General features: G+C 39.7%; 1 protein-coding gene across 1 annotated transcript in view; it reads left to right on the top strand.

Moving 5' to 3' along the window:
- npc1 (Niemann-Pick disease, type C1) overlaps positions 1-20,157 on the top strand; it is a 34,366-nt gene extending 14,209 nt beyond the window's left edge. Inside the window, exons 11-25 of the mRNA XM_034182667.1 lie at positions 362-464; positions 571-760; positions 2,880-3,062; positions 3,403-3,517; positions 3,703-3,830; positions 5,317-5,451; positions 5,570-5,659; positions 5,831-6,021; positions 6,339-6,454; positions 8,284-8,413; positions 10,916-11,101; positions 11,650-11,881; positions 15,335-15,448; positions 18,302-18,464; positions 18,581-20,157. Of these exons, the coding sequence (XP_034038558.1) occupies positions 362-464; positions 571-760; positions 2,880-3,062; positions 3,403-3,517; positions 3,703-3,830; positions 5,317-5,451; positions 5,570-5,659; positions 5,831-6,021; positions 6,339-6,454; positions 8,284-8,413; positions 10,916-11,101; positions 11,650-11,881; positions 15,335-15,448; positions 18,302-18,464; positions 18,581-18,663 (2,159 nt within the window). The 3' untranslated portion in view covers positions 18,664-20,157. The remainder of the gene's footprint in view (positions 1-361; positions 465-570; positions 761-2,879; positions 3,063-3,402; positions 3,518-3,702; positions 3,831-5,316; positions 5,452-5,569; positions 5,660-5,830; positions 6,022-6,338; positions 6,455-8,283; positions 8,414-10,915; positions 11,102-11,649; positions 11,882-15,334; positions 15,449-18,301; positions 18,465-18,580) is intronic.
- The last annotated feature ends 3,865 nt before the right edge of the window (positions 20,158-24,022 follow it).

Below are 24,022 nucleotides of genomic sequence, written 5' to 3'. Positions count from 1 at the left end.
ACGGAGCTCTGCGGCTGCGGTTACCGAGACCATGCAGCGGTTTGGATTTTCCCGCAAGAATTCTATCCTTGCGGGCTGCTGGAGCGCTCTGCATCAAAACAGAGCGTAGTCTCTGGACCTGTTGCCAGATTTTGGCGGCAACTCCGCACAGCAGACAGTGAGGTGGTGTGAGTGGCCCGCTGCAGCGTAAGCGCATCGGAGGCGGTGAGAGCAATCGCGGTGATGCCGACCGGCCCGCCTGATGAGAATGCAGAACGCAATGCGCTGTTAAAAAAAAAAAAAAGAAGCACGCAAAATTGCACTAAAAAAAAAAAAATCTGCGAAACAACTAATCTTGCTTTCTCGCTCTCTCATATTGCAGGTATCAACTATAACAATGCCACTGCTCTCGTGATCACTTTTCCAGTAAACAACTACCTTAATGACTCTGTCAAGCTGGGCAAAGCGCTGGCCTGGGAGGACGAGTGAGACGACTAGTTCCTAATATCCACCAGAGGGCACTGTAGTCTTAGTAAAGCTGTTTGTGCTTGCAGGAATGTGTGCAGCAACATTTGTTTCATTTCATTCCAGATTCATCAACTTCATGAAGAACTATAACAACCCTAACTTGACCATAGCCTTCAGTGCGGAGAGAAGCATTGAAGACGAAATTAACAGAGAGAGCAACAGTGACATCAAAACCATCGTATTGAGCTACATCATTATGTTCGTGTACATCTCTTTAGCTCTGGGTCACATCCACAGCTGCTCACGACTGCTAGTGAGTGACTGAACTTCTTTTATACAAGTATTCTGTTCCTATAATGTGGTAATTTTACATCCTGGTGCATTATTTACATTCCTCACACATGCACATAATTGGACTTGAAACAGTACACCACTTCCTACAGAAACAATCTATTTATTAGCACAAACAAAAGGCGACTGTCTGTGCCTGCTTGGAAATTTTGGCACATGCACATTTCAGTGCTCCTCACCCTGTTGGTAAACACTGCAGAGCAGAGGCTCGATGCCTGCAGCTCTGTCACATTCATGCACAGGCCTTTGAAATTGTGCGGCGATGCGTCACTTATAGCTATCATTAACCTAAATGTAGCACTAAGTGACAGTGGTTAGCGTTCTTGTCACATGGCATTAAAGGTGTGGGTTTCATTTCTGTAATGCCCACATCTGTTCTCTTTGACATTCTGGTTTCCTCTCACCATTAAACCTTGCATGTTAGGTTCATGTCCAGCCATTGCTTCATGACCAGAACTGACACTCTGATGCATAAAAAAAAAAAAAAAAAAAAAAGTCAACTTTGATACCACATAAGACTGTCGTGGTGCCAAGTTGTCAACTCCATGGTGATACAGCAACTTGCACTTTTCAAGCTGATGCGAATAATCATTAACTGTTTTATATTTATTTATGACATTAATTGTTTCCTATTTCGTTGTGGAATTGTTGGCAGATGTGAGACTCCAAGTTAGTAGTGAAAGAGGAAATGGTGCATGTGTACACGGGCCTGCCCAGAAATAATTGTGACAAAGGATATTCAATTTTATTACAGACTCAAAGCCCAACAAATGACAAAAATGACAATAATAATAATAAATAATAATAATAATAAATAGTGACAATGAAATATTGTCGTCGTAATTTTTTCTATTTTGTGTCACCCATTCTTTCAGAAAGATGTTATTCAGTTTTAAGAACATAGATATTGTAATTTGAATGTATAAAAAATGTTGAAATATCCACAATGAATAAAACAAAATTATATCAGTAAAATAACAAAATTAATTCTTGAGTCCTGGATGGCAACCACCCAGGCAGAAAATTTGTTCATCCCCACCTCCCAAAAATAGGAGTGTATTTGCTGCTGCTGCCACGTGGGGTCGACGGCTGCATGGCAGTGTCCAGGGTTCAAACTTGAGGTTGTTGATGTGGGTCAGCGCTCGCAGTGTCCTTGCTTTGATTATTTTTAAGCAAGGGTTAGCATCTCATATAAGCAAAAGGGATTTAAAGAGTCTATATACTGGCTTGTTCATGTTAATAAGCTCTTTTTTAAATTTGGTTTCAATGCAAAATATGTAATGCTTCCTTGAAACGAGTACATTTGTACTCCATTCTTCAAAACATTCTGGCTGGAGTTGGGCAGTAGCTTTAGAGGGTGGTGGCAGATGACACTCCTGTTAGCTTTGAGTAATACATCTTCACCTGGTGTGTGTGTGTGCATCAGTGTGCACACATGCGGACATGTGAAGCGTCCTGACCGCTGCACATGGAGGTACTCTGGCACAGAGAAGACTATCCACAAATGACAGAAAACATGTTTAAATATGTATTTTGCTTTTAACTTTTCTATTTGTTCAGGTAGAATGCTGCACCCAGGTCTTAGTGAAAACCGTGCTGTTGATTATGGTGTCATGCAGCTAAAATGTTGGTAGCTTTCCTGTGTAAACACAACAGCTAATAATCTATCTCGTAAGTTAAGTCAGTGTACTAATTAAGGTGACAAGCTTATTTGTAGATACCTTTTTAATTCTGGTAGCTTTGAGTTAAACTAAAGTTGGAATAGATTATGAGCACAGCTTGATAAATGAAGCAGACTGGGACCTGCAGCACTGCATTTCTTCAGTCCTTCCCTGTTCTGCTCATAGTAAGATCTTGCAGGTGATTATAGCAAATACCCCCTGACTGGGTCAGGGGGTAGAACACCCCCGTGACCCTTCATTGAAGTAAGCGGTTGAAGATGAGTGAGTGAGTGCGGTTTGGAAAATAGGTAGTGTTTAGATCACCAGGAAAAGGTTTATTAGTCACTTTCATAATTAGTCTTCCTGTAAGAGCTTATCAATGCAAAGCCATGACTGATCCTTTGCTCTTTTCCCATACAGGTGGATTCCAAGATTTCTTTGGGTATATCAGGCATCTTTATTGTACTAAGTTCTGTGACTTCCTCACTGGGCATCTTCAGCTATGCTGGTGTCCCTCTGACCCTCATTGTAATTGAGGTCATTCCTTTCCTGGTGCTGGCTGTTGGAGTGGACAACATCTTTATTATTGTGCAAACATACCAGGTACCTTCTCCCCTTTAAACCCATTTAAGTTGTATATCATCACCTAATTGGTTGTCACATGGTGTGTTTTTGTTCAAACCTGTTTAAATCTTCAGTGACGTTTCTCATAGCTTTAATTTCAAGATCCGTGACCTGTTTCTTGTTGCTTGAAAAGTGTGTGTGTATGTGTGTTTTAATTTATTTTTGTCCTATAATACTTGTGTTTTCTGTATCAGTCCCACTTACATGGTCATCTTGAGCACAGTGAAGTGATCTTTTCTGTTGATTTCTACAGTCATGTCATACATCTCCTCTTTGCTGTTAAACTTACTTTCAGTGGTTTCTGTTTCTGTCTGTACAGAGGGATGAGCGTATGCCACAGGAGGAACTTCATCAGCAGATCGGTCGCATACTTGGAGATGTCGCCCCGAGCATGTTCCTCTCTTCCTTTTCTGAAACAGTGGCCTTCTCTCTCGGTACACTGGATTACCTGATCTATTAATACACCTTTCGCTGTGTGTACACTGATAACATGTGATATCTAATACATGTGCAAATACTATTAATGGAAAGGTTCAGTTTAAAAAAATTAAAAAGTTGATTAGATTGTTTGCTGCAGTTGGGACTCTGCTGATCACCACATTGGCTTATTCTTTTGTAGGAGCTCTGTCCAATATGCCGGCAGTGAGGACATTCTCCCTGTTTGCTGCCGTGGCTGTGTTTGTTGATTTCCTGTTGCAGATTAGCTGCTTCATCAGTCTGCTTGGTGTAGATGCTAGAAGACAGGAGGTGAGTGTGACATTTATAATAGCAGACGGATTAGACACAGCAAGTTACCCACATTTATTCCTGTGTGGAAGAATAAGTCATGAATCAGCCTGTTGATGTGATGGCTTTTTACACCTAAGGAGCACTTTCAAGAACTAAGAACCTTGGCAGGACCCTGGCCAGTTTTCAGATCATTTCACACATTTTTGTTCCTGAGCTAGAATTTTACTTATTTTCTCCCAGTCTGAACACACAGCAAAAAATGCAGAATGTTCCCAAAGAATTTTTGTAGTCAAAATTTCTAAATCTACACACAGTATAATAAAAACACATAAGTAACATTTCCGTAAGATATAAACACATCTTAAAATATCTTAAGTGGAAGATATTTGGAAAAACGTAGTTTTGAGTCATATCTGAAATGAACCAAGGTTTTTGTGATACCATTTTTGCTATTATTAGTAAAACAAAAAATTAGTTCTGTCAATTTCAATACCTTATTTCAAGAACTCTTAAATTAATTTTTAGTTGTTGCATTAGCAAATTCTATTTTTTTTTCATGTTTATTAGTTACAAGTGATGCATGAACAACTTGTAACAGCCAAGAGTTAGTAAAAGGTATAAAGCAAACGACTGCCACGTATCCACATAGAAGATGTTTACAACACGGATAATAAAACAAATTTTCATCTCAAAAGTAAAGTATTTCAACACTTGGTGCAAAAGGATATTTTAGTGCCACAATAAATTCCTAAAGATTAAGAAACAGAAAATAGTTCATTTGTTCTTTAGAGTATAAATGCTGTGAAACATTCAGAAATTAGTAGCTAATGGTAGTTGTGTTTAAGTCAACATGCACTGCACATTCAGGAGGTCTGAGGGAAGTAGGGGCTCTCTTACATGTGTATCTATATTTTTACTATTTTGTTTATTTTATTATTTCAGAGATATTGAAACCTGAAGATGTATCTGGAAAAAAAAATCCACTGTTTAGAAAGGAAGTAAAAAAAATTCATTGCGAAATGTTTTGAAAGTTAGTAATTTTCTGCATTTTTAATTAAACATACGCCAGAAGTATGTAAAATAATCAAATGAGTGAATATATTTTATTTTATATACTTTAAAATAACTACCCCGCCCCTTCACTCTCTATATCAAATGGCCATAAATAAAACCAATATGACTATCTGAACAACAGCGTAGATGTTGCTCTAAATTTACTACTGTTTCATAACCGGACTTTAATTACCACATGGCTTGTGCATATGATCCCTCTGGGCAAAGTGGTTTCTGATTTCACTGTGTACTGTGGGTGTAACATTGACAAATGTGAAGGTCTGCAGAGTTTTTTTCTTAGCAACTTTCACCCACTGACATCTGACATGTCTTGTTGACAGTGCTGAAACTGAAACATGCTCTTGTTTAATGGCTAAGAAAATGTTTGAAGTGATTTCACTCCCAGCATGCTTAGAAATCTTGCGAACTGCTGTGCTGTCTGTTTTAAAAGGGGAATCGGCTCGACATCCTTTGTTGTCTGAAGCTGTCCAGTGGTCAGCAGGAAAAGACAGATGGCTGCCTCTTTCGTTTTTTCAAGAAAATCTATGCCCCATTCATTCTCAAAGAGTGGGTGCGCGCCATCATAGTAAGTGCTTCATTGATGTATCTGTTCTAACAAAACCAGTTTTTGGCAAACTTTCTCCTGTCATGTTAGCATATGGTGATTGTTTTACTTTGTTTAAAAAATAAAACTTCTTGTTTAGGTGGCGGTATTTATTGGAATACTTTCCTTCAGTATTGCTGTTTTGAACAAAGTTGACATTGGACTGGACCAGAAACTCTCCATGCCTGATGTAGGTTTCTGCAGTGACATCACCTTTTCTTACTTACACACAGTTTTTCCTTCTTCTTTTTATTTGTTCTCTCCTTGGAGTATAGAGAACAGTGAAGTTATTTGACTCCGGTTCTGTTTTCATGCTTGTGGAAGTCTGTACTGAATGTGTCTCTCTCTTCTCTTCAACTAGGACTCGTATGTGCTGCAGTACTTTAACAACATTAGCATGTATCTCAACACTGGTCCCCCAGTGTATTTTGTCATAGAAGATGGTCTCAACTACAGTAGCCTGGAGGGACAAAACGCTGTCTGCGGAGGGGTTGGCTGCAACAACTCCTCCCTGGTCCAGCAGGTCTACACTGCATCACGCATCAGGAACTAGTAAGTCTGAACATTTGAGCACATTACATCATAGATGCTTCCTTGTATAAAACGGCTTTATTTAAAAGATTTTTTTTTTAATGCAATTAAAGCATTATAAAACGAACTGGAAGTTTTTCATTTAGCGAACCTGTTCAAAGATAATTTCAGTGACCTACGCAGCATTTTCTATTTGTGTTGCACAGCTGCAACATTCAGGTGTACCATGTTGCAGCTGAGCAACACCACAGGAATGTTTGGGAATCAGGTCAGATGACTGTTATGGAAGGTTTTGTAAACAGTCTGTATAATCTAAAATTTTCTCTTTGACGTGCCAGTTCAACTATCGGATTCCCACCATCTTCCTGGATAGATGACTACTTTGACTGGGTGAAGCCTCAGTCCAGCTGTTGCCGATACTATAACACCACCGGGACCTTCTGCAATGCCTCAGGTACTCCAGCCCATTATGCCCATTTCCCCCTTTTACATCAGGACACAGGAACATAAATATTTATTTAAAAACTTTGATAGTAATTCAAGCACATGAATGACACATTTTAGAACTAGGAACACCAGATAAGTGCAGCTGAGGCTGTAGACTGTTACCATTATCTGCAGAGTTGCTTAATTGCTACCTTTGTCTGTTATGGGTCTGTACCCGTTTGCGTTATTATGGAAACACTGGTATAAGATGTCCAGTATGCGTACCCAGCATTCCTATTCCCATGTTTTCAATCTATCATCCAGTTAAGGACATTTTCCAGGAAATCTAGGTATTTTCATCCGTGGCAAACGCTTCTGGGTTTGTTTGTTTTTTTGTTTGTTTTGTTTTTTCTGGCCCACGTCCGATTTAGTCTATGGTCTGATTTCAGGATGTTGGTATTTGTAAAATCATTTGGAAGTCTCTGAGGCGCCACAATGGATACTCGGTTCACTTTTTCACATCCTGATCCGAGACTAAAGGATAAATGTAATGTACAACTGCTGGTCTGCACAGTAACAAATGAGGGACGCCGTTACAGATTTTACAGTGAACTCCGCGTCATGTTAAAACTACAAAGAAATGAATGGAAACGTTCCAGCAAAAAGGACCAAAACACTGACCAGACTTTTTTTTTAATCATCGTTTACACAGAAAAACTAACACTCCGAGTAGGTCTTTAATCTTATTATATCATGTTTTTAATGGAAATTGTTGTAAGTTGACGTTATTCAAGTTATTTCACACAAATCAAAATTTGTCTTTGGGATGAATTTACTTCAAATTGTCTCCGTGAAAACGCTAGCTTGCTAAATCTTCATTTTTCTTCTGTTACATGGGTGTGAAATATTTATGTGGAGGAAAACATAATAAACACTTAACATGCTGGTACAAGTCGAGTGTGGTGGGGAAACGTTTCTGCATCTTGTCTGTTTTGTTTATCATGTGCATAATAAAACTTTCAATCAATTTGCATAATTTTTCACGACACGTAAGTTGTGAGTATCCCAGAAATGCTGACGTCAGTACTGGACAGAAAAATCTGTTGCTGCGTTTCCCATTTATAGACGAGAATAAGAATCTAATTTAAACCCAAATCAGTGTTCCTGGGGACTAAACGTTAAATTGATGACTTAATGAACAGTAAGTGCAGCTTTACTTGTCAGATTTTATTTTTGTTCATGCTAAGACACTATTCGTTGTTATAAAAGCACAAATTGCTGAAGTCAAGTGTTTAGATAAATGTAGAGAGAGAAAGGTAACAGTCCAGTGCAAATGTGGACATATCAGATAGTAATAACACCATATTCTAATCCATGTGACAGACTGTGTTATAGTTGTTGTTTTGCCAATATGGTAAATGATTAAATTGATAAAATGATTATGATGAAAATGGGACTGAGAAATGGCTCTCATTTAGCTTTATAACTGCACCAAATTGCTAAATTTTCTGGGGGAGGTCACCCAGACACCCCCCACCCCACCACACTGGGTGCAGCAGCTTTGATGTCAAGAAAAATTACTTTTTTTTTTTTTTTTCCCAAGGGCCACTTGCATGTAAAGACACCACACCACAATTTATCCATGCATTTAAATAAAATTAATATCTGCATTATTAAGCACATAAATGTATTTATACTATGATACATATCGAGTATTAGAGGTCCAGTGATGCGTCTAGTATCTGGATTTAAGAAACTATGTTGTCTGTCTGTTAGTGTTATTCACCAGGTTTGATCGACACAAAATTACTCCTGGCATATACAATAAATAAATAAACCCTGGTTTCTCTCTTACAGTGGTGAACTCATCGTGTGTACATTGTCGGCCCATGACTGCCAGCGGAAAGCAGAGACCTGTAGGAGACGAGTTCATGCATTTTTTGCCCATGTTCCTCTCAGACAATCCTAACCCCAAATGTGGAAAAGGGTGAGTTTTGTTCTGTCACAGTATTTGTGATCTGTGTGGGCGACGTGTATGTGATATCTTGACAAAAGCTTTGTGTATCAAGATGCAACTTGTTACACAAGGTTGCTTCACTCTGACCTCTGACATGTTTGATGTTGGGTGCATTTTGAGTCTAACTGTGACCACTAGGGGTGCTGTCTTTGTGTACATGATATCTTAATATGACTAAGACTTTGTGGATCAAAGTCGAACTTGGTACACAGGGTGATACCATTAACGTAGAGTGTGGGACAATGTGCCGATGCTCTGTGTACAACCCCTGGCAAAAATTATGGAATCACCGGCCTCGGAGGATGTTCATTCAGTTGTTTAATTTTGTAGAAAAAAGCAGATCACAGACATGACACAAAACTAAAGTTATTTCAAATGGCAACTTTCTGGCTTTAAGAAACACTATAAGAAATCAGGAAAAAAAATTGTGGCAGTCAGTAACGGTTACTTTTTTAGACCAAGCAGAGGGAAAAAAATATGGAATCACTCAATTCTGAGGAAAAAATTATGGAATCACCCTGTAAATTTTCATCCCCAAAATTAACACCTGCATCAAATCAGATCTGCTCATTAGTCTGCATCTAAAAAGCAGTGATCACACCTTGGAGAGCTGTTGCACCAAGTGGACTGACATGAATCATGGCTCCAACACGAGAGATGTCAATTGAAACAAAGGAGAGGATTATCAAACTCTTAAGAAGATAAATCATCACACAATGTTGTAAAAGATGTTGGTTGTTCACAGTCAGCTGTGCCTAAACTCTGGTCCAAATACAAACATGGGGAGGTTGTTAAAGGCAAACATACTGGTAGACCAAGGAAGACATCAAAGCGTCAAGACAGAAAACTTAAAGCAATATGTCTCAAAAATCGAAAATGCACAACAAAACAAATGAGGAACGAATGGGAGGAAACTGGAGTCAACATCTGTGACCAAACTGTAAGAAACCGCCTAAAGGAAATGGGATTTACATACAGAAAAGCTAAACGAAAGCCATCATTAACACCTAAACAGAAAAAAAACAAGGTTACAATGGGCTAAGGAAAAGCAATCGTGGACTGTGGATGACTGGATGAAAGTCACATTCAGCGATGAATCTCGAATCTGCATTGGGCAAGGTGATGATGCTGGAACGTTTGTTTGGTGCCGTTCCAGTGAGATTTATAAAGATGACTGCCTGAAGAGAACATGTAAATTTCCACAGTCATTGATGATATGGGGCTGCATGTCAGGTAAAGGCACTGGGGAGATGGCTGTCATTATATTATCAATAAATGCACAAGTTTACGTTGATATTTTGGACACTTTTCTTATCCCATCAATTGAAAGGATGTTTGGGGATGATATCATTTTTCAAGATGATAATGCATCTTGCCATAGAGCAAAAACTGTGAAAACATTCCTTGCAAAAAGACACATAGGGTCAATGTCATGGCCTGCAAATAGTCCGGATCTTAATCCAATTGAAAATCTTTGGAAGTTGAAGAAAATGGTCCATGACAAGGCTCCAACCTGCAAAGCTGATCTGGCAACAGCAATCAGAGAAAGTTGGAGCCAGATTGATGAAGAGTACTGTTTGTCACTCATTAAGTCCATGCCTCAGAGACTGCAAGCTGTTATAAAAGCCAGAGGTGGTGCAACAAAATACTAGTGATGTGTTGGAGCGTTCTTTTGTTTTTCATGATTCCATAATTTTTTCCTCAGAATTGAGTGATTCCATTTTTTTTTTTTCCCTCTGCTTGGTCTAAAAAAGTAACCGTTACTGACTGCCACAATTTTTTTTCCTGATTCCTTGTAGTGTTTCTTAAAGCCAGAAAGTTGCCATTTGAAATGACTTTAGTTTTGTGTCATGTCGGTGATCTGCTTTTTTTCTACAAAATTAAACAACTGAATGAACATCCTCAGAGGCCGGTGATTCCATAATTTTTGCCAGGGGTTGTATCTGCATCCACATCACCACAGAACCTCCTTGGTTCCTGGATAGCAACCACACAGGGAGACAAACTCAATAAGATTTCAATTTTAGGCACATTTCTATTGTAACTGTGTTCACCAAGGGGCAGATTCTCTGAAACCTTGTATGTGCGATATTGGCCAAGACTTCATGTATCAAAGTAAAACCTAGTACAAAAGGTCACTGCACTAACACTAAAAGTTTGGTGTTCAGCATTTTTTATTCTAACTGTGGCCACTAGGGAGGGAGTCAGGTCTCACAAACGTGTACGTGATAGTGTCACAAGGACTGAATGAAACATGCCGCTCCAGCTTATATCTTTCTCCGTCTGTACATCTTTGAGCTCAGCGACATGTGAGGGTCAGTATTTCCCTGGGTTGTATTTAGGTAACGCAACATAACTTATCTGTCCTTAAATTCTTCAATGTTTTGTTTCTAAAACTATTCTGGAACACTTTTTTTAATGGCCCACTATAGTTTGCTTGTTTTCTCTCATAATGCATTCATGGTTTTTCAGTGGCCATGCAGCTTATGCCTCAGCAATTGACTTGCACAACAACAACACAGAGATCGGAGCGACCTACTTCATGACTTACCACACCACGCTGAACAAGTCCTCTGACTTTATAAATGCTTTGAAAATGGCCCGTGCTCTGGCTAATAACATCACAGAATCCATCAACCACAAAGTTTTTCCCTACAGGTAAACTCCATCTGTTAGCTTCTTTTAATATGCTGCATAAATTATACTGTTATCATTGGTGTCTTTTCTGCAGTTAGTTTGTCTGACATAATCAAAATGTTAAACTTTCCATTGCTTTCTGGACTTTGAAATGGTTAAGATACCAGTAACTGAAGTTTTGTTTGTTTTGAAACTCAAAGTTCAGCAGAAAAGTAGGTCGGAGATGAAGAACAGCTGAAAAAAGCCTTTTAGCCCATGTTTGACTTTTGCTGTTAACTGGTTTGGTGCCATATGACTAAAGGCACATAGGGTGAAATTGTTTTTCATGCAGAGTGATGTAAATCACTTTAGTTGTATAGGTCGAGGTGTGTGATGAATCTCAAGAGATGTGTGATAGAATAATGTAGCTAATAATTAGTTGATTTACTGATTATGATTTTAAACTGAGAACTGAACTATAAGGAACTGAACACTTCATTTTCTTATCTTTTTTTTTTTTTTTTTTTTTACTCTGGAGAGCAAATGTCACTGTGCTTAAGATTGCTCTCTGTCTGTCTGTGTTTTCACAGCATATTCTACGTGTTCTACGAGCAGTACCTAGCCATTGCCTATGACACAATTCTTCACCTGTGCTTGTCGCTGGCAGCAATATTTGTGGTGACAACAGTATTGTTGGGCTTTGAGCTGTGGTCAGCCCTTATTGTCAGCATTACGATTGCCATGATCCTGGTCAACATGTTTGGCGTCATGTGGCTCTGGGACATCAGCCTCAACGCCGTGTCCCTTGTGAACCTAGTCATGGTGAGAAGCCACATGGAACACGTGTTATATTTTGGGAAGGTTATCCAGTCACAGTCTTGAGTCCTTTGAATGTTTTGTGTTAGAGTTTTCACAGTGCACTTATCCCACAATAAGGGCCATTTAAAATTAGTAAAGCTGTTTATGCATGCTTGGTAAGCTGAATGACTTTGCAGTAAGTCAGTACATAACAATACACCATAGCAGTTTATTTTTATATATATATATATATATATATATATATATATTACAGGCGGTCTCATAAGTCGAAATACATCAATTAATGCTGTCCATTGACTGGCTGAAAGCTGCAGTCCTCATGCAGAGTAAAGTTGCACACGGAGTAAATATAAAGTCTTACCTGTTCCTTTCAGTGGATTCATCATCACATCCTGAAGAAAAATGATCCATATAAAGCATCCTGATTTTCAAAAACAATGCCTGAAAATACTTTAATTCCTTGTTGTTACTAAAGAAAAGTCCCTCTGTGACACGGGCACTTTGCGCCACAGTTACTCAGTCAACGAAGCCTCCTCCCCTGTCTTTCTGCCACAAGTTGGGAAAAGTCAGCGCCTCACTAACGTCTCAGGCATTAACGCCATAGGCACCAGGCGATTCTGGCTGCACGCGATGAAATTATCTCATCATCCACAAAGAAAAAAAAAAACTTAAAATTACTCAGTTTTGCCTCCGTGTGGAGCAGACACGCTGCGCGACACTGTGCGCGCACTGGATGCCGACATCGTCAGTATTTAAGTGTAACGCCTTCAGAAAAAAAAGCATATCTCATATTACAACGTGGATACCTGCGGCTTATAGACAAGTGCGGCCTGTCTAGGTACAGTTTTTTTTTTTTTAAATTGGTGGGTACGGCTTATATTCAGATACGCCCTATAGTCCGGAAATTGCTGTATTTTATATACTGTAATTTCCGTGAGTGATGGTTACAGAAATATACAGATTTGATCCTATCAACACTGAATTTGGATCACTGGGCTCTATATGGGCATTTTTAAAATATGTTTACTGCATACATAACAGAATAATTACATTTGTTCTTTGATTTACTGCTAATCAGTGGGCAGCCACTTACTCTGCCGATGTCACTGCCAGTCCATAAATTTGTGAAGAGGTAGAGCATAAAAGCTGGAGAGTATTGCGGTTAGTGTGGTGCTAATGTTAGCTAAGCTTTAATACCTGCGAACATGACAAATTAAATAACACAGAAATTTCACTTGATGGAAATACTGGAACACAGACTTGTTACAGGATGCATTAGGACAATTAACCTCACAACAAATCATTATTACAGATATTTGTAATAAAATGGTCAGAAAGTAGCCTGTTAGCATCACCTGATGAGACTCTAGGGAGTTCTAAAAGATGTCGTTTTTAAGATGTAAACTACTAACTCGATTGTGAATCCTTGCTTTAATAAGGCAGTCCCCTTGCTCAAGTCATAAGCCACTGTTAGCATTTCCCACAATGAATTTGCAGTTTGTTGATCACGTCTTTATCTCTGTCAAAACACTGACATTCCTCCCACCCTAAGAGAATCATACATGGTGTGTGTAATGTGTAGAAATGTACAGTTTAGATGCTAGCAACACCAAATTTTGGTGTTGATGGCTGGCAGTGTTTCCCCAAGAATCCCCCCAAATCTTGAGGCACATTGTGCAGAAAAATACAAAAGTGAAGTGATGTGCTCATTATTTGTGTAATCTTGCCACAGTCCTGCAAAAGCTTTATCATTGGTGGGTTTATAAAACCAAAACTGACTTTTCACAAAATGAAGTATTTTTCATATTCCACCAACAATATATGTGAAAATACACAAAATTGAATGTGTGTACTTGTCACAATCCCGTGGAGTGGGGCCAAGCAGTTAGTGTGCTTGTTTCCGGTTCCTGGTTCAAACCCCACCCCTCCCCCTTTCTCCATGTAATGTGGAGATGCATCAAGAAGGGCATCCGGTGTAAACCTTGTGCCAAATCACTATCCACCTCTGATTTTCTGTGGTGACCCAGAGTGAAAATGAGGCAGATTCCAAAGGGACTTACTTTTACTATTTGTCGGATCCCGCACCCCATCATTGACATGTCACAGAGTGCATGTTCAGCCACTTTTTTTCCCCTTTAGAAGTTTGGGTCCAGACACCTGGGTAATGCATATCTGAAGAGCTTTTAATGCAGTTGTTACACTTGAGAAAAGCTGCAAGCATCAGAGTTGTTCTTTTTAAGTCATACAGTACTTGGTGATGGAGTCAGCTTGTGGGGCTGATGTGATCACGGTGTGGTTAATGTTCATGGTGTTGTTTCTATTATTTGTTGCAAGCAGTTCTTCCAGTCTGACCTGATCCTGCAAATATTTGACCAGACATAAACCAGTGTACAGAAGGAACTCTGCCCAAAATAATTGGCACTGTGGCATTTGGAGTAGTGATTGTAAAAATGAATTGTCCAGCCCCCCTTTTTTTTTTTATGTTTGCTGTTGTTGCAGATAAGTCTTGCTTTGTCTGTTTCAGCATGACAAATGTATTTGAGGTTAACACCAAAGGTAAGTGATGTCACTTTGTGAACTGAAACATTTTGTGTGTGCACGTGCAATAGTTTAGCAGCACACAATGACACAGTGATGTATGAGACTTCGAGGAAGCTCATAAAATGCCCTGAGCTGTGGATCAGGTTGGTTCCTCCCTGCTGGGTATAAGTGGAAGAACAGGATTTAATTGATCAAAAAAATCTGCTGGGTTTATTTTGGTGGATGTTTGATTTCTAAAAATGATGGATAACGACATCTAACTTCAAAACCAGATGTTGCAAGAGAGAGACTGAAGAAGTGTCTTCTTCACCTACTTTCAGGCAAAATCCTTTACCTGAGGACTTGTGACTGTTAAGAAATTTAAACTGTAATTGCTGTGGAACAAAGTCACGCTTACATCTTTGAGTTAGTACATTTATATGTGGCGAAAGGGCCTTTCACTGACTAGCAACCTCACCTGCTCCTAATCCATCATTATACCAACAACCACTAACAATCCAACAGGTGGCAGACTCATCTGTTGGATATGACAGAGACCAAACAAAGCTATTTTTGAATTGATCACCAGGCTTAAATGAATTAGTCCTCATAATTTGGTTAGTTATACGATGAAAACTGTTATTGTTTTTGAGTTATCACGTTCAAGTAAATCTGATAACTTTGGGCGATGGACTCATCTATTCACTAACATTGCTAGAGGTTTCCAAGCCTAGGAATGCCATGTGGGCTGTCTTGATGGAATATTTGTCGGTTTATCAGTGAGGGGTTTTTTACACTTTCTCATAAACTGACTTGATCTTTACTGTCCTCATGTGGAAATAAGTGTCCATCTTTACGTATTTATAAGTGTTATTTATTTAATCTCTCCTGTAAAGATCTTATTGGAGCGTTTGTGTTTCTGGTCCTCTGTTGCAGTGTTGTGGTATCTCGGTGGAGTTCTGCAGTCACATTGTGCGAGCTTTCTCCGTCAGTGTGAAGAGAACGCGAGTGGAGCGGGCTGAAGAGGCTCTGGCCCACATGGGCAGCTCCGTAAGTCCATCTTTGAGTCAGTGCACCCAAGATAAAAAGCCATCACTTGACCCAGCTATCTTAGCTAATTATAGGCCAATCTCCAACCTTCCTTTTCTCTCAAAAATTCTTGAAAGGGTAGCTGTAAAACAGCTAACTGATCATCTGCAGAGGAATGGTCTATTTGAACAGTTTCAGTCAGGTTTTAGAATTCATCATAGTACAGAAACAGCATTAGTGAAGGTTACAAATGATCTTCTTATGGCCTCAGACAGTGGACTCATCTCTGTGCTTGTCCTGTTAGACCTCAGTGCTGCTTTTGATACTGTTGACCATAAAATTTTATTACAGAGATTAGAGCATGCCATAGGTATTAAAGGCACTGCGCTGCGGTGGTTTGAATCAGATTTATCTAATAGATTACAATTTGTTCATGTAAATGGGGAATCTTCTTCACAGACTAAGGTTAATTATGGATTTCCACAAGGTTCTGTGCTAGGACCAATTTTATTCACTTTTTACATGCTTCCTTTAGGCAGTATTATTAGAAAGCATCGCGTAAATTTTTATTGTTACGCAGATGATACCCAGCTTTATCTATTCATGAAGCCAGAGGACACACACCAATTAGTTAAACTGCAGGATTGTCTTACAGACATAAAGACATGGATGACCTCTAATTTCCTGCTTTTAAATTCAGATAAAACTGAAGTTATTGTACTTGGCCCCACAAATCTTAGAAACATGGTGTCTAACCAGATCCTTACTCTGGATGGCATTACCCTGACCTCCAGTAATACTGTGAGAAATCTTGGAGTCATTTTTGATCAGGATATGTCCTTCAATGCGCATATTAAGCAAATATGTACAACTGCTTTTTTGCATTTGCGCAATATCTCTAAAATTAGAAAGGTCTTGTCTCAGAGTGATGCTGAAAAACTAATTCATGCATTTATTTCCTCTAGGCTGGACTATTGTAATTCATTATTATCAGGTTGTCCTAAAAGTTCCCTGAAAAGCCTTCAGTTAATTCAAAATGCTGCAGCTAGAGTACTGACGGGGACTAGAAGGAGAGAGCATATCTCACCCATATTGGCCTCTCTTCATTGGCTTCCTGTTAATTCTAGAATAGAATTTAAAATTCTTTTTCGTACTTATAAAGTTTTGAATAATCAGGTCCCATCTTAAAGGGACCTGATTATCCTCTAACAGGGAGTTTTTCCTTCCCACTGTCGCCAAGTGCTTGCTCACAGGGGGTCGTTTTGACCTTTGGGGTTTTTACGTAATTATTGTATGGCCTTGCCTTACAATATAAAGCGCCTTGGGGCAACTGTTTGTTGTGATTTGGCGCTATATAAATAAAATTGAATTGAATTGAATCTTATCTTAGGGACCTCTTAGTACCATATCACCCCAGTAGAGCGCTTCGCTCTCAGACTGCAGGCTTACTTGTAGTTCCTAGGGTTTGTAAGAGTAGAATGGGAGGCAGAGCCTTCAGCTTTCAGGCTCCTCTCCTCTGGAACCAGCTCCCAATTCGGATCAGGGAGACAGACACCCTTTCTACTTTTAAGATTAGGCTTAAAACTTTCCTTTTTGCTAAAGCTTATAGTTAGGGCTGGATCAGGTGACCCCGAACCATCCCTTAGTTATGCTGCTATAGACTTAGACTGCTGGGGGTTCCCATGATGCACTGAGTGTTTCTTTCTCTTTTTGCTCTGTATGCACTACTCTGCATTTAATCATTAGTGATTGATCTCTGCTCCCCTCCACAGCATGTCTTTTTCCTGATTCTCTCCCCTCAGCCCCAACCAGTCCCAGCAGAAGACTGCCCCTCCCTGAGCCTGGTTCTGCTGGAGGTTTCTTCCTGTTAAAAGGGAGTTTTTCCTTCCCACTGTCGCCAAGTGCTTGCTCACAGGGGGTTGTTTTGACCGTTGGGGTTTTTCTGTAATTATTGTATGGCTTTTGCCTTACAATATAAAGCGCCTTGGGCCAACTGTTTGATGTGATTTGGCGCTATATAAATAAAATTGATTTGATTTGAAGATAAACTCATTCGGAGCCAAGATACTCATTCTCAAGATACTCAAGATAAACTCATTCATTCACTTAGGGGAGGTGATGGTCTAGTGCAGGGGTAGGCAACCTGTTCCAGAAAGAGCCATGAGGGCGCAGGTTTTCTTTGCAACCACTGACTCCACCAGGTGATTTTACTGATTAATATCACTTTGAGCAGATGGAATCAGTTAATCAGTGAAATCACCTGGTGGAGTCAGTGGCTGCAAAGAAAACCTGCACCCTCATGGCTCTTTCTGGAACAGGTTGCCTACCCCTGGTCTAGTGGGTAAGATGTTGGGCTTCAGACCAGAAGATCCTTGGTTCAAATCCCCGCCTGACTGGAAAATCACTAAGGGCCCTTGGGCAAGGTCTTTAATCCCCTATTGCTCCCGGTGTGTAGTGAGTGCCTTGTATGGCAGCACCCTGACATCGGGATGAATGTAACTGTAAAGTGCTTTGAGCGTCTGATGCAGATGGAAAAGCGCTACATAAATGCAGTCCATGTACCCGGTCACACTGCCTGTCTTTGTCATCAGACGAGACACTGAATCCGCTTCGTCCTAGTCCACCCAGCTATACGGAAGTAATCTGTGACTGCCTGTAATGCCTCCCAGGGGGTTGTTGTAGACTTTCACCTGCTGCACATGACTGTGTCCAGGGATAAGCTCCATCCCGATGGGCCTCGGGTCCTGTATAGGATTTACTTCTATTATTACAGTTATACTTATCCTCACAGGAGTAGAACAGTTTCATCAGGTTTACAATTTCTTTGTGAATTTTTGTTTTTGGTCTTTCAAGCTAACTGCTGCTCTCCGGCAGGTGTTCAGCGGGATCACGTTGACGAAGTTTGGAGGTATCCTGATTCTGGCACTTTCCAAGTCACAGATCTTCCAGGTCTTCTATTTCCGGATGTATCTGGCTATCGTGCTGCTCGGAGCAGCGCACGGACTCATATTCCTGCCCGTGCTGCTGAGCTACATAGGTCAGCCATGTTTTCACCAAGCGTAGTACCCGTTTCAGTCTTGAGTTCCTCGTTAACACCTTAGAGAAGTTATTGACATAAATGCACCAGAGTTCTAATGCTGCGACTCTTTGCAGGTCCTTCAGTGAATAAGGCAAAGGTGGCCGCTGCTAACAGGCGCTATGCCGGCACAGAGCGGGAGCACCTCCTCAACTACTAGTAAGCTTTTTGAGACGGCGGACTAATGACTTGTCTGTAGGGAACTGTGTGGGTGTTTGTGTGATTACTGACACACTCACTGCTATGCACCAGTTAACTCAGGAATTTACTCAGGAATAGGAGCGCCAGGGGCCTTGTCCAAGCACGTAATTATTAAATTCCTCCGCACACTTTGGACTTGCAGGTCACCACCATTTTTCCTACTCGCGTGCTACAGGACAAGCCTGAGGGAAGTAATGAACCATGACATCAGTTTACAGATGCACCTTCAGTCGTATGCTTATTAACAATAAATCTATTTTAATATTTTGATTTGGGCACGGGAGAGACACACACACACAAAGGGGTCAGTCTTTTTTCCTGTGTATTACATTTGTATCACACAACATTTTTTTGTTTGTCTTTGTATATTTACTAATAAGGTACTTTTCTACAGTTACTCACATAATGAAACATTTGACTGCAGCAGAGCTAATTGATAAAACTGACAATCGCATCGACCCTGTTCATAGCTGTTTGGTTTTTGTTGTTGTTCTGTTTTTTTTTGTTTTGTTTTTTTTAAGCTCTTCATCTAAGCAGTTGGAATGTAGAGCAAAAAATAATAATAATAATAATACATGCAAAAAATAACCTGTTGGTCTGAAGCTTTAGTGATTTGCGTCTCATGGTTTTTGAGTGTCCTTTTGGTCTTGTGTGTGTAAAAACCATTTCTCACGTTTTTTTTTTTTTTCTCCATTTTATTTCTACTTTTTTTTGCTGTGCTTCATGTATCTGCACCATCCTTTTGAAATAATTTGATTGTATTGGTGGGTTTTTACAATGGACGTATTAGTGCCACCGACAATTTCCACTGAATTGTTACTAAATAAAATGTTAAACTGAAGTTTATAAATAATTACAAGTTTTAAGTAACACGCAGTAACTAATTTAAAACATTTTCATTTGTCTTCTAATGTATGTCAAAATAAATAATGTAGTTTGACACCTGGACAACAGCACACAGCAGTCTTGTGTTTTATGTTCCTTGCTGTAACAGTTTTTTTTTTTTTTATATATATATATTATTTTGCTTGGGGTGGGGGGGGGTACTCTGAATCCTGGAAATCGTCTGGGGATTCCCCAAAACTTTTAAACACAACTTTGATAAATACTTGATTTAGAATTGTTCCCACATAAACGATATTAAGCTACAACAAGAAGAACATGGTAATTAAAATCTGGAGGCTACAATTTTCTTAAATAAATTTTTAGGTCCTTTTAAATTTTATTGCAAACATGAAAGTCAGGCTTTAAAAATATGTTTTTAAAGATCCCGCTGGGTCCGCCTGCCTACCTTCATAACCCACCAGCGCCCACACTTTGGGAACAGCTTAAAAAAAACAAAAAAACAAATCACATTTTACTAGTTTGTGCGTGTGTGAGTGTCACTACAGGTACTTTCTCTTCTGTGCAATCAATATGTCTGTTAATTCACTTTTTTCTCCACAAATGCACAACACGTGCACGCTAAGTTGCACTGTATTTATAGTGATAAAGTTTAATTTCAATATGGCTTTTTTTTTTTTTTTTTTTTTAAATCTTGAATCAACAAATGCAGTTGCTGCTGTGTAAATGCATGCTTGACCACTGTGTGGCGCCACTGCACACTCAGCTCTAACTGCTGCAGGCTCTCATAATGTAACTGTAGTGGGCGTGACCTCGATCTGAAAGAGTAGAGAATCATCCAATTACATATTGAATGAAATATTTGCAGTGCTCCAGTTTTCCAAACGCAAAGTCTACAGTGCCTCAGATTTTAATTTCATTGTTTGGAGTTATTCTGTTCACATCAAAACTCACATCCTGACTGAAACCTGCAGTCGTACTCGCGCTCCGAGCACGCTCTGTTGTTACCGTCTGCCCAGACGTGCTGTCACACAAACCTGCAGCTTGTGACTTATTTATCACTGTGTGGGTCTGTGCCACGGATTAAAATATTAATTTCTCCTGCTGTGGCGCCTGCAGGTTGCACAGGTTGTGAGAGTGCAGTTACGTAAGGCGGATTCCACACTGCAAGGCTCAGTGTGGGTTCACAAAATGTGGGGAAAAATGTGGCAAAAAAACAAATCCAAAAGATTGCTGAAATTACATTTTTTTTTGTTTAAACTGTATGTCTCTCACGAACTGCATCTTGAGTCCCACTTTTACCGAGCTGAGTGTGACTTTGAGAAACTCATATTGACACCAAACAGATAAGTAATGCGACTCACAGCTGTGATGTAATAACCACTGAGCGGTTTAGTGGGATTATACTAAACGCTTGTGTACTTTAAACACTTTGTTACCAATTTTTCTTCTATTTTGCGTCATTTAAGTTGTTATATTGTGTAATATCCATTGTACTGTAAACACATTGGGGAAAGCTGTTCTAATTTGTCCTGATGAGGTTTTTTGCCAATCTCTATATATGTCCAAATGTGTCCAGTCTCTATTGTTTGAATGATGTTGACCTTGGATTACTGTGGTGCTTTTTTTTTTTTTTTTTTTTGATAGGTAACAAGACTGGTTTTATTGAAATAATAAAAATAATTAAAAAAAAAAATCAATACGTGTCTGATAATGCTACAGAATTTGGTCTAAAGAGTGTCATTTCAATCTGATATTCAGTAATACATACTTATTTTGTGAATTTAATTTTTTGTTGTTAAAATGCAGGATGTCTTGTGCGAAAGATGGATACTGAAAATAAAAGTTTAATTGAAAATAACATTTGGTCAAGTCAAAGCATGTATTTATTTTTCCTTTTGAACATATGCATCCAGCATTCTGAACAACCCTAAATCAAAACCTTACTGTATATCTGTTTGAAAACGTTACTGAATGTTTGTATTTATGTTTGTCCTAAAGCAGATGTTGCGTCATTCCAGTGTGTGAGTGTATTTCACTGTAACACCTGGATTCTTGTACAGATCAGCCCGACATGTCTTGCCGTCTTATACGGAGTTCACTCAACGTACTGGAATAACAGTTTCTGCTTTACACTTAAGAAAGTTTAGAATGTCAGCTTTTATTTACTCCAGGATATGTTGGTGTACAGTGGTCACCAGTCCTGAAGATCTCCTGCCCTGCACAGTGACACAGGTGATTGGTCAAGGCTGGTGTTTCCTAGTTCCTGATTGGCTGGGCACACCTGGCTCAGTTAATTAGCAGTGGGTGGGATGGGGAGAGTTGGCAAACATGCCAGGCAGGTGATCCTCCAGCAGAAACATCAAGAAACCTCCGTATTTGATATCCAGACTGGAAAGTTCGTTGTGCACGGAGAAGTTCTTCCCCACAAAATTGGTCCACTCCTCCATACAGATCTTCTTGAGCTCTTTCAGGTTTTGAGTTTCAGCTCCCTCCAAAGATTTTCTATTGAGTTGAGGTCTAGAGACTGTCTAGACCACTCCAAGACCTTCAAATGCTTCTTACGGAGCCACTCCTTAGTTGCCCTGGTTGTGTTTCGGGTCATTGTCAAGACCCAGCCACGACCCATCTTCAATGTTCTTACTGAGGAAAGGACCTTGGTTGCCAAAATCTCGTGATACATGACCCCATCCATCCTCCCTTCACTACGGTGCACTCGTCCTGTCCCCTTTGCAGAAGAGCACCCCCAAAGTATGATGTTTCCACCCCCATGCTTCATGGTTTGGACGGTGTTCTTGGGGTTGTTCTCATCCTCCAAACACGGCAAGTTGAGTTGACACCAAAATGCTCTATTTTGGTCTCATCTGACCTCATGACCTTCTCCTTTGCCTCCTCTGGATCATCCAGATGGTCACTGGTGAACTTCAAACGGGCCTGGACATGTGCTTGCTTGAGCAGGGGGACCTTGCGTTCCCTGCAGGATTTTAAACCATGACAGTGTGGTGTGTTACTCATGTAATCTTTGACTGTGGTCCCAGCTCTCTGCAGGTCATTGACCAGGTCCTCCCATGTAGTTTTAGGCTGATTTCCTGACCTATCTCAGAATCATCTTTACCCCTTGAGGTGAGATCTTGCATGGAGCCCCAGACCGAGGAAGATTGATAGTCATCTCGCATTTCTTCCATTTTCTAATAATTACGCCAACAGTTGTCTTCTCACCAACCTGCTTGCCTGTTGTCCTGTAGCCCATCCCAGCCTTGTGCAGGTCTACAGTTTTGTCCCTAGGGTCCTCAGACAGCTCTTTGGTCTTGGCTATGGTGGATAGGTTGAAGTGTGATTAAGTGCTTTTATACAGGTAACAAGTTCAGACAGGTACAATTAATACAGGTAAAGAGTGCAGAACAGGAGGGCTTCTGAAAGAGAAACTAACAGGTCAGTGAAAGCCAGAATTTTTTGCTGGTTGGTAGGTTATCAAATACTTATTTCACACAATAAAATGCAAATTAATTACTTAAAAATCATACAATTTTATTTTCTGTCTTTTTTTAGATTCTGTCTCACAGTTGAAGTCCACCTGCAATAAAAATTACAGACCTCTCCATTCTTTGTAGGTGGTGGAAAAAATCGACAGTGGATCAAATACTTATTTCCTCACTGTATAGTATATTTGAGCTGCAGCTTTTGGTGAGGCACAAAGCAACTGGGACAGTTAAAAATATGTATAATATGTGTATGTTACATATTTTTATAGTTTTCAATGCATTTTGAGATGGAAACCATCACCTGTATCTGGTAGCACTGATCATCCTTGAGCCCTGCCCCTGCCAGCAGAACATTGGCAAGTCTGTGAGAAATAAATTGAAGAAAAAGATGCATGATGCAGCTCACATTTAATAAATTCCACTGTAAATGTAATTTGCACTAAATAAGATGTTTGAAATATCTACGGAAGGAGGGCCCTGCACAGAAAGTTTGGGAAGCACCTTTCTCTGTTAACACATCCAGATAGAAATAAAAACTGGTATTCTAAACAGTTTTCTCAAACCAAAATCTCTTCAGTGGGCAACACAAACAAGTGAAAGTTTTTGTTTCATGACTTTAGTACTTTGACACTTTTCAGCAACCTTTGCAAATTTGTTTTGGAGAAAATAATGTCCAAAAACTAAACTAATACTATAATTCTTGGTAAGATTAGTCTTGCCAATTTTTGTGGAGGTTGGTTGAAAAGCATTATAATCCTGCTTGCGAAAAAAAAATGCAGAAATGCCAAACAAAAGCTCTGTTTTAGTGAGGTAAGGATATGCTTTGTTCAAAAACACAACCTCTGCAACCTTCTGGAGAGTGAAAACATCTTGTACTTAAAATGACAAGCTTCTGTACTTCCTAACGAGCGTCACCTTTGGGGGCGAGGGGAGGAATGACGGCTTCTCTAAAGGCCCTTTTCCATGACACAAAATTAGGACTACACGGCTCTA

This window comes from Thalassophryne amazonica, chromosome 12 (assembly GCF_902500255.1).
Source record: "Thalassophryne amazonica chromosome 12, fThaAma1.1, whole genome shotgun sequence".
Lineage (NCBI taxonomy): Eukaryota > Metazoa > Chordata > Actinopteri > Batrachoidiformes > Batrachoididae > Thalassophryne > Thalassophryne amazonica.
This window is presented reverse-complemented; position numbering and strand designations above follow the sequence as displayed.